Consider the following 11,411-nt stretch of genomic DNA (forward strand, 5'->3'; position numbering starts at 1 on the left):
ACTCGCATCAGGGGACACTACCACTGTGTCCATCCCAGCCAAGCCTGCACTGCTACGCACAGCACAGCAGTCTTGGAAAGCCCCGGCTGGCCCACTGGCCACCATTTGCAGAGCGGAATCCTCCTATAAGGTCACCATCAAGGCCTTTCCCCTTCTCCTCCAAACCCTAGGCCCAGCTTCATCATAGCGGAGTCCATGAAGGGCACCCCCCAGTGGACAGGGAGGGGTGCTGCCTGGATGCCATGGCAAAGAAGATTTACACTGCTGCTGCCATTGGCTTAAGGGTCTCCAACTACGAGGCCACCATGGCTAGGTACCAATTCTTCCTATGGGAGAAGATGGGTGCCATAGTTGATCAGATCCCTGGCTACCTATGGGATGCTGTCTGCCTCATCCACACTGAGGCAGAGGACCTCTCCAGGTTCCAATTAGAAGCAGCTTGACGCCATGTCCACTGTGCCAGCAAGGCCATGATGGGAACAGTAGCCATTCACTGCCACGCCTGGCTGCACTCCACCTCTCTGCCCCCAGAGACCCGAGTCTGCATTGTGGACCTGCCCTCAATGGTTCCCTGGTTCCCCCTTCTCCTTCGCCTATCAGGGAGCAGCTTCCACCACCTGCCCTACTGGGCCAACCTGCTTTCGCAGAACCAGGGCAGGGTCCTGCACCCCAATCTCAGGACCCTATGCCTGACAGCCTGGAAAATCCCGCCCTGATAGAACCATACAGCTCCCTGCCCCCGGTGGTTGCCACCATACTGCAGGCCACCCTCAAGCCCTCCACGCACCACTCCTACCTGGCTAAGTGGAGAGCCTTTGCTGCCGCAGCACAGGGCCTTGACCCCACCGCTGCCTCTGTGGACCACATCCTAGAGTACCTGCAGTACTGCTTCGCTGTGGGCCTCTCCCCATCTTCTATTAGGGTCCACCTAGAGGCCATCTCCCACTTCCACCCCCCCCATCCAAAGGTGCTCAGTATTCACTCGTCCCCTGGCATGCCACTTTCCCAGGGGCCTCCGCAACCTGGCCCCACCTACCCAGCCTCACCCCCCAGCATGGAGCCTCTCCATAGTTCTGCAATCCCTCATGAAGAGGCCCTTCGAACCCGTGGCCACAACAGACCTTCGGCTTCTCTCCTGGAAGACGGCCTCCCTGGTGACCATCACATCTGTCCGCCATGCCAGCGAGGTAGCTGCCCTGAGGATCGATGCTCCCTTCACCACATTCCGCAAGGACAAGGTCATCCTCCGTCCAGACCCACACTTCGTCCCCAAGGTGACATTCCCTTTCCACCTGAACCAGGACGTCATCCTACCAGCCTTCTTCCCAAACCCATCGAGGCCACCCTTCACCTCCTGGACATTAGGAGGGCCCTCGCCTTTTACAGGGTCTGGACCGAGACTCTCCACCGCTCAGAGTGCCTCTTCATATGCTATGAAGGCCCCAGAGCCAGTGAACCCATCTCCAGCCAAAGACTGTTGAAGTGGGTCTCCATTACTATCTCCCTTGCCTACAACATGGCAAAGATCCCACTGACGGAACGTCTACACGCATACTCCACATGCGCCCAAGTCTCATCTACTGTGCTACTGGCTGGTGTCCCACTGTAGGAGATCTGTAGGGCGGCGACATGGTCCACTCCCTTGACCTTTATTCGCCACTATCAGCTAGACATCCGTGCCAGGCAGGACTGCGCCTTTGGATAACCCCTCCTCCAGGAAGGATAGCTTGCTAGTCACCCATTGGTGTGTTTGCACGGAGTCCATTAAGAAGAAAGGCAAGTTGCTTACCTGTAACTGTCGTTCTTTGAGTGGTCATCCATGCATTCACACAACCCACCCTTTGCTCCGCTGGCTATCGTCAGCTTCTGCCCCATATGGGCCAGGGCAGGGTGCAGTCACCATTTCCTTCACAGGACACATCGGATCCCTCACACGCCTGGGACAGTGTGGTCTTCAGGCACTGAAGGACTGGGCGGGAGCCACCACTTATATACCGCCTGCGCAGGGGGTGAGCCTGGCTCCCGCCCACTCCATGGTGCCAAGTTTGGAAGTTTCTCTCCGGTTGAGGCCTTGTCAAGCCCATTGGTGTGAATACACGGATGACCACTCAAAGAACGACAGTTACAAGGTAAGCATCCTGCTTTTCTGGCTGAACATCAGAAACAGAAGTATGAAAATGGAACTAATTACCTGGTGAGATTGTGCACCCTCCCACACTAGAGGCAACTGGAAAGCAATCTGAGATGGAAGGTTTAACTTGGATCCCTGCACTGAGGAAGGGGTTAGACCTGATGGCCCTCTGGTTCCTTCCAATTCTACTATTCTACAATTCTTTGATTTGATGACCATGTCTCAGCTTTAATTCAGCGTATTCCCTGGAGAGGCGTCATATTTTAAAACTATAGTTGAGGAGCAAGTATTTGGTCCTAAAACAAAGTAGATATAAGTGAATCAAATGAACCAAACTCACCAAGCCCAAGTGTACATAATGGCTATGTGGCAATTAGCTATTTCATATTGGAACCAAAATTTGAAATCTACCCAAAATAAGAATACTTTTAAATCAGTCTATCAGTGCATGGTCCTATATAGTGAAATGAATGCCCAGGTACTGTTTGCCTTATTGGTGTCATCAGAAAGACCTTCATATACCATTGATATAGAAAAGGAAAGCGGGAGACCTTACACTGAATTTGAAACAGCACTTCACCTGCTCAGCTCTGACCCTGCCGTCTGTAACTGTACTATGGAAAAACACAGAGAAATATACTAATTCCACAAAAATCCCTGGAACTTTTTGTGTCACTCAAAGTATTATTATTATTATGGCAGCACAGTATGTTGCCATTTTTGGGTAACTTGCTACTGGGTGAGCCACTTATATTCCAAAGCAAATATTGCAGACATTATTCCACTGAATATTGCTGCTTCCATTATGGATTACAGCCGAATTATAAATAGAATCTCTTGCCATTGAAGCATTTTATCTATAGGTGTGTTGCTATTAACCGCCTGGAAATAACAAAACCTGCCACTACCCTTATTAAATTAATGTTTTGCTGCTTCTTCTGTTTTGTAGAATCACTATTTATTGTATATATCAATTAGAGTTATTTAATTTTGGAGAAACAAACTAGACATGAAGCCTTCATATATTTTAAATATTTTACAGAAAGCTGTCGAAGAATCACTTAATGGTATGTGATTGAAATTTTGTACTACATTTCAGGGACTTGGCTTTTATTTATTTAATTTTAATTTAGACTGTCTGGCTGTTGATGCTGTTTAAACAGCAATATTATACAATATTTGTAAGAGCATTTGCAGCCTTCAATCATTGGTGGCTCATAAATCTATGGGGAGTCATGGGGGACTGGAGATCCTTTGTAGCACAGCAAACATCGACTTGCTGGTGGTTTGTATTGCTTGGTTGACTATTCTATAGTAAGCAGCACAGTGATCGTATAAGTCGTCCTGCTCAAACGAATCAGCCCTTGTAAGAGGGACCTTTTTCTGGAAGTTAGATGTTACGCTGTCTCCTGCATGGGGTGCATGCCTTTCAATAACGCTGCTGGGCAAATTTTGTTTTGTAGATTTTGACTTTGGATCACTGATTCCTCACTTGAGTCAGTTGGCCTTTGGAGAATCCCAATTTCACAATGCTGGTTGTGCTGGGGGAGCAAATATCATTGACATGCCTCTTAATTTCTTCAAATGAATTTCTCTTAAAATTCTTGCATGCCTGGAAGTTGTCTTAATTTCAAATCCATTCTAAGACTGTTGCTATAAAACCTCTCTTTACTCTACTTGTCTAACTGCTAACCTTTTCCTTGGTCTTTCAAAGATGCAAAAGGAGTTATGTTAGAATGATGGTAAGTGCTGCCTATATTTATCGATCAGAATTTTCAACAGGACTTTTAGATTTTTCTCTTTTCTTACCTAACTTAAAAAAAAAAACTGGCAATACACAATTTGTTAAGTAATAGCACTTCTATAATTCTATTTCATGGTTGTGATTAGATGTGAAGCATGGCCCGGGCATGTAGTCAGTGAATCGCAGTAGGGGTTTTTTATTTCTTTTAAAAAAATAACAATTTTGTTATTAACCCACTGAGAATATCAAAGAAAAATAAGTATACAAATGTTTGTATTCTGTTTATCCCATACACTTCCCAGTTGCTATTTACTTCATACTTCATTGACTTCTGCTTAAACTAAATCCATTAGATAGGGATCAAGATTAATCCAACCATGACTGCAACCTAACTAGTTAAGTAATTAGGTCTTAGTAATTCAAGCAATTAATCAGTGAGAGAATTAAGAATTTTCCTTGAGTTTGTTCCATATGCAACTTCTTATACTACAGTCAGTTGTAAAGTAATTGAAATTCTTGTATCCAGACTTGCAGCCTGCTAACATTTGATAGAGGGTATTTCAACTCTACACAAACCATCATAATCCTAAAATTGAGCATCTATTACAATACTGTCATGTATTCACATTATTATATGGGTGGGGGGAAGTACCCAAAGGATCATGCTGTGACTGCCACATGCTTGTTGGGACTTGAAAGAGTGCAAAGCTTCCAAACTTCTGATGTGATGTGAAGGCCCAGTCAGAAGCTAGTTTAACTACACTTAAGAGCAGACTCATTGAAATAAATGGAACATAAATTACTAATGACTCACTTAAATCCCATTCCTTTCAATGGATGTGTGTTAAGTATGACAAAGTCTGTAGCAACCCAAAGGCATATAACTGAAGTGTATAAAGGCACAAATTCAGAGCGGGTTTTTCCAAAAATGGAATATAGAATGTCTTCACTTGAAATCGTCTCTGTGGTCATTACAAAATCTGGACCAAAGGATCAAAGCGTTTGTGCAAGTCTTTTGACACTTTATTATGGTTCATCTCACCTCTTTCTCCAAGGAATTCAGGTCAGCCAAATTTTATCCAGTCAACAACCCAGTGAAGTCCATTACACTGAGATATAGTGACTTGCTGAAGCTACTCTGTGAGCTCCATCGATGAGCAGAGATTTCAGTTAGCTTTCCCAACTGCAGATCCAGTACATTTTATTGATTAAAGCTTTATCAGGGCAATATAGATAAAGTAGTACTTTGGCACAATTTGACTTGCTTTACCTTTCAACATTGGGAATATTGTTTTGCAGCTTATAATATGCTGTCAGTGTCTTTTCAGTCTGTATGCATACACAGCACACTTTCACACTTCATACTTTCATTGACACAGAAACTTTGGGGTAAGCACACCTGGTGCTGCCTCAAGAAAGTCAGTTCAAGGAGATTGCCTTCTCCATGACCCTAAATGTCAAGTTTTATGAAACATCATGGTATGGTTGTGCGAGTGCCAGTCATCATGCAGCCAAAACAGGACCATCCATGTGAGAGGCAACAGTACCCTAAGTATCAGCATACTTAGTGTACAAAACTGCTGGGAAAAAACCCTTCAGGAGAAGACAGCTCACCAAAAGCACCCTGATGAGGGCTGAGTATGCTCAGAAGGCTGTCTGACTGCTGTAGTGGGAAAATGGGATGCTGGAGAAAGAGGAACAGAAAAGTGCAAGGATGCTGAACTTGCATTCTCAGGGCCCTCTTGAAAGGGCTGAAAACGACTGAATTCCATCAGTCACAAAATGGCAGTGCAGAGTCAGAAACAGTCACAAAACAACAGCTGGTGGAAGTGGAATTTTATCATCTGGCAATACCTGATAGAACTTCGTCATGGTACCTAATCCTCCTTTGGGAATGGCTAAATTCTCTGCCACAACCACTTCCTTTTAGCAAGCAGTCCTTGCACGAACAGCAGACAACGGCTCTGGAGGAATAATTTTTAGTATCTGCATTTCAGGTAGAACTGGCTGATCAGAGGCTCTAAGCAGACAAAAGACTTCTTTTCTTTCCTTCCAGATGCCTTAATCTCATTTAACTTGTACCCTCTCCCTGACTCCCAGCGCACAGCTTGCAGGAATAGAGTATCCTGGAAGAGGATGTGGCTGGCTGCTGGATGATGGAGCAGTGAACAGGCGTGCTCCATGCTGCAACATTTTTGTTGCAAGTCCCATTTATATATATATCGAGTGATTACAGCGAAATGTTTGGAGGGTTGCTTCTGAAATGAGGTTCTTGTTTATACATATGAAATATGTTCACAAATCTGCTAATTTTTAGAGGCTGTATGGAAGGCAATTACGTTGATAGAGATTGCATAGAGTGTTCTACAGCAAATGGCTTTTTTACTGCCATATTACCTTTCTTCTTTTTTCACTTTTTGGAATGGAACAGTAAATTAGAAAAACTGTAGGTCCATTGATTTTTTTTTAAGCCGTTCATATTTTGAATAATGATTATGTCTTTATTTTGTAGTTTCCGAAATGAGATAGCTGAACCTGATATGGACATGGAAACAAGTGAAGAGAGACTTTTGTTGATACACCGTGGCCTTGATGATGCACTACTCAAAGAAAAATAAAATCAGGAAATTACTTGTCTTGCATGCATGGAAAAGTGCTGTAATGACTTTACATGATGTACCTTTATAGTCACAGCAGTAGTAGATTTCAAGAGAAGTGAGTGTATGCACGTGAGGTTTTTCTCTTTGGGGGTGGATGAATGCAAGGATTCAAAGGACTCTTTTTACCCACTGTAATGTGTCTCTTTAGTGCTGCACTTCTCAGAACAATGTTGAACTGCCGCTTTGCATAAAGACCAAACTTTATGAGGACCACTTTCAGACATCACAGTGCTGGCACACTGCCTGCCCTCCACACTGGCCGGTCTTTGGCTACAATACAGAGCTACTTCCAGAGAGTTCATCATATGTCGCACAGCAGTGGTGCTGAAGGTGGGAAGAGCGGCATTGCTTATGGGTCATCTGTTTCCATTTTTACCCCAGTTAACTGTGTGGGACCAATTTGCTTGTTTGCTCACTTACATTAGGGAAATATTTCTTTCCAGGTAGCCTGAATATTGGCCAATATCAGCCCAGTGTGCAGAACAGGTTAAGCCAAGCCAGCACTGGTATGTTTGAAAGTTATCTCAAGGTCACAGAACAGACTTCTGTGGAACCACTTAAATCTTTGTACTGCATGATAAATGATACTATTTTCTTTCTTGGTTTAACTCACTCTTCTCTAAACCAACTCCAAACCCAACCGACCTTTTGACATTTTCTACGACAAAATACAGAAACAACAATAGAGTAAGGGAACGCTTTGTATAAGTTTTATTCATGCTATATGGTGTGAATATGTGTGGATGTGGTACAGGGTGAACAAATATTGTTCCTGGAATGACATTTTTTAAATAGATACAGTAATTAGCCTTTTTTCTAAAGAAGAGTGTGATTCCCAACTCTTTCAGATGATCACAAAAGCCCATCCACCCATTTGCTGTTAATATTTCTGCTGTATATACTGTAATTCTTTGTGAGCTTTGGTGATCAGTACTGTAGTCCAAGTAACTTTCTCTTTTCCTGTTATTTAATTAAAATCCTCTTTAAAAACAAGGGCCAAGTTCAGCTTTAGTGGCACAAATCCCAATTTCTACACTGCTGAATGTAGTCCTTTAAATGTTCATAAAGCTGAGAATCAGCTCATAATGGTTCTGCTGATTAAATCATGTTTCTTTTCCATCTCCTGCACCCTGTAGTTACCAGAACCAGAAACAAGCTGATATTTTCTAAATAATAGGTTGCTAGCATTACAGATTAGGTCACAAATTCTTCAACTGAAATGCTCAATTCAAGATCTTTCTTTTCAGTGCAGTATTTATACAAGAGGCTCCAAGGAACTGAATACCTGTGGCTGTCTGGTTCTTTGTGGCTTCTATGACTCACACATATGGGTTTATGTACCTGTGCAAAATAGCATTTGCAACGTTCAAAGTTAAACAGATTTTTTTTGGCAGGAGCTCCTCTGCACACACTCCAAGGTCTGCATCCCCCTGCCTCTCAGTTCCCTCTTTTCTACCGCAGTGATGAGCAGCATTTTGGAATGTTATTCTTCATGGTATAAAGCATACCCTTTCTCTATATTATCTTCTCGCTAGAAGCAAAAAAGTAGTAGTAGTAGTAGTGATGGTGGTGGTGTTGGAGGAGGAGGAGGAGAGTTCTTGCCTCTCTCTCCTGGCTTTACCTCATCAAACAGACAAAATGGTGCTCAAAACCCTTTTCCACAAGTGGATGGCATGTGGCAGTAAACTTCCTCCTACAGACAGCCATTCTCTTTGCCTTTTCTGTTTGGGAGAATCTCATGTTGTTGACTCCTGGTACCATTGCCAGGCTTTCACTAAGCAGGCAAGGAAACATTACGCAGACTGTCTAAAGGTTGAATTATGGAGTGGCCTCTCCACCTTGTCAATTCAAAGCATGTATCGAGTTTGAGAGAAGGATGCCAAATTTCTCTTTTAACATCAACCTACTTCTATTATTGTTGAGTCTTCTCAGAGCCACTCCAGGCCACTTCTACTCTTCTGTTGTTCTTTCCATAAAGATTGCGAATTGCCAAGCAACCATGGCTAGATATCCGCTCATTTATGGGATAGAATAGCATCCCTTTGCTCTTCTCTCCCCAAAAGTGCCCAGGATTTGACTAACAAAATTTAAAACTAGGCCACCCACCTGACCAGGTAGGAAATCCATACTGTACAACATGAAGTGGAATGCGGAGCTTGAAATATGGCAGGAGCAATAGGTCTTCTCCACTTCACTTGGACTCAATCCTCTGGCCTCTCTGATGAAGCAAAAACAAGGATTGAGGATATGCTATTGAAGGGACAGGTCTTTCATGAGGCCACTGATGATCGCATGGACTCGGTCCAGAAGACGAGAAGTACTGCCAACCCATGTGTCTCCATCAGACATCACCTTCAAGACCATACACTTCTTGTAAGTGGCACAGTCCTTACCCATACCAGTCAAGGCCTACTGCCACTGCCACTAATCAACACCTTACCTACCATGCAAACCAGGCACCAGGACCCCTTGACCTGGATCCACCAGGTTTCGCAGGTGTCAGGACATATCTAGGAGGCACATATGACTCCTTCGAAAGCCTGTGCATGGCTCTTTATACTTTAACCATTGCCTTCAGCCCTTTGTGCATTCTTGGGCTGCCATCACCTTGGAGCTGTGAGTTCTCTCTATAATCGCCCATGATTACAGTATTGAGTTTCAAATTCTCCCTTGCATCATGGTACCAAAAGGGACAACCCCTTCCATACCCCTTCTCAAGGAAATCTCCTCATTTTAGAAGGGAGCCCATAGCACACACGCCATCCAATGCACCTGGTTTTTATCCCAGGTATTTTACAGTTCCTAAACAGGATGGAAGCCTTTGTCCAATTCTCGATCTAAGTTCCCTCAACCAATACATTAAACCCAAACATTTTAGAATGGTCTCTCTGCAAACCATTATCCCGCTACTTTCTGAAGGCACTTGGTTCACATCTGTAGACCTTAAGGATACTTATTTTCATATTCAATTGAGGAGTCCCTCAGGCATTTCCTCCATCAGACAATCTCAAAGTCTTTATTGCTTCTGCTGGCCTACACCAGGGAACCCCTATCTCCCCACTAACATTTTCTAATTGGATAGTCCCCACTATATCCTGATGTTCAATCTAGAGAGGACTGCACTTTTGGCAGAGCTATTTTCTCTTCTCTTCACTGAGCAACACCCTCCTCCTCAAGGTAAGCTTGCCAGTTGCCCACATGTGCGGTGCAGAGATCACAAAGAATAAAGGCAGATTTCCTTACCTGTCACTGTCATTCTTTGAGTGCTCATCTGTGCATTCACACATACCCGCCCGCCATCCCCGCTTGTGTCTCATGCTTATTTTTGACACAGGGTGACACGTCTATGATTCAGACATTATTTCCATGGTGGTCTCACAACTGAGGTCTCAGTGGGAGCCCCACCTTCACACTAGGTGTGTCTATGGGCCAGCCTCCCATCAGCTTTGAAATCTCCCTGAAACAGCTCCATGAATGAGTGCAGAGCCCACATGAGTGAATGCACAGATGACCACTTGAAAAACAACACTTACAGGTTAGGAAACCTGCCTTTCCTAGTCTCATAAGAAAAAACAAGCGAGCAAAGAGACAGATGCTATATATTCCTCCTTCCTTGCAGATTTCTTTCTTGCACTGTTGCAGATTTTGAACTGAGAGGCAGGTGGGACTGCATCTGGAGCATGTGCAGAGCATGGAGGCAGGGCTACCAGCCAAAGACTCTGTCTAGCTCTAGAATGTCCTAGATGCTCCAAATTATCAAGCGTGTAATCTCATGTGGGTTCACAAAGGACTACTCAAAGAGCTGCAGTTCCAGGTAAGCAACTTGTTCTTTGGATGGACATTAAAAGTATTATGTAAAAATCTGTTCTACATATGTGCATTGAAGGCCTTTGTCTGCTTTTCTGCCACATTCCCACTGAGAATCCATCCACTACAATTCTATCATGAGCGCAATTGCATTATTTAAAGCGACACTGCTATTCTGAGTTCCTAACGTATAGCCTTTTGTAAATTCAGGTCAGGTTGATTGAATACTCTTCATTTGTTAGAATGTTCAGTGGGACATTTACTCAAATCTCCTGATAGCTTTCCGGTTCAAACTATTAGTGTGTTTGGGGTTTTTTTTCCTTATCAATAAATTGTGTTTCACATCTACAAAGGTACATACAGTGTTTGTTTTATTTCAAACTAGGTTAGGTAAATTGCTCCTTTATATCCCCTATCCTCCCTTTACTAGCTGAGCATGAAAACAAAACAGGAAGGCTCAGCACATGGAACTTCTTGAGAAGCTGAAAATCTCAAAATGTTAAAGGCAAGTTCTTTTTTTCTTAACAGACTATTCAACTCTGTGGCAATGAACAAAAAGCCTTTGGTGGGGGTGGAATGGCTTTCATTCTTGGAATCCCAAGCTCTATGGAAGTAGAAATATATATTGTCTCTGATTTTGAATATGTTATATTTAACTATGGTAGTGTGGACCATTACGCTTATTTCTACAGCAGCATAAAAGCTATTAATGGACCTCAGGGCAGACTCTAGGTTGATCCTCTAATAACTATTCAACTGGTTGTTTTAGGACACATGTCTGCTCTGGGTAAGGTGGGATTCAGAATTGATGGCCCTTATGAATTTTGTGTTTTTGGATGTTCATGGCTATTCATATAAAGATAGCAAGGGCAGGTGTCATGCTGGTATATTGGCTTTCATACTTAAAGGGCTTGGGATCTTAGATATTATTGTGTATGCTCAAGGTTCCATCCTGTAGGCAAACAAACCAAATTAGGTGCATCATGGTTGCAGGTGATCAAAGAATTACATAGCATTATATGGTTCCTTGGCAATAAATCTCATCTCTGGAGGATGCCAAAAAATAACA

General features: G+C 43.4%; 1 protein-coding gene across 3 annotated transcripts in view; it reads left to right on the plus strand.

Moving 5' to 3' along the window:
• CD47 (CD47 molecule) overlaps positions 1–10,698 on the plus strand; it is a 60,676-nt gene extending 49,978 nt beyond the window's left edge. For 2 of the 3 annotated variants that reach the window (XM_044442635.1, XM_044442634.1), the window contains exons 9-11: positions 3,174–3,198; positions 3,846–3,873; positions 6,388–10,698. In XM_044442635.1, the coding sequence (XP_044298570.1) occupies positions 3,174–3,198; positions 3,846–3,871 (51 nt within the window). In that variant the 3' untranslated portion in view covers positions 3,872–3,873; positions 6,388–10,698. The remainder of the gene's footprint in view (positions 1–3,173; positions 3,199–3,845; positions 3,874–6,387) is intronic. The other variant, XM_044442636.1, reaches the window with a different exon arrangement.
• The last annotated feature ends 713 nt before the right edge of the window (positions 10,699–11,411 follow it).

The sequence above is a fragment of the Varanus komodoensis genome, unplaced genomic scaffold, assembly GCF_004798865.1.
Source record: "Varanus komodoensis strain SLA01 unplaced genomic scaffold, ASM479886v1 scaffold4, whole genome shotgun sequence".
NCBI classification, from domain to species: Eukaryota; Metazoa; Chordata; class Lepidosauria; order Squamata; family Varanidae; genus Varanus; species Varanus komodoensis.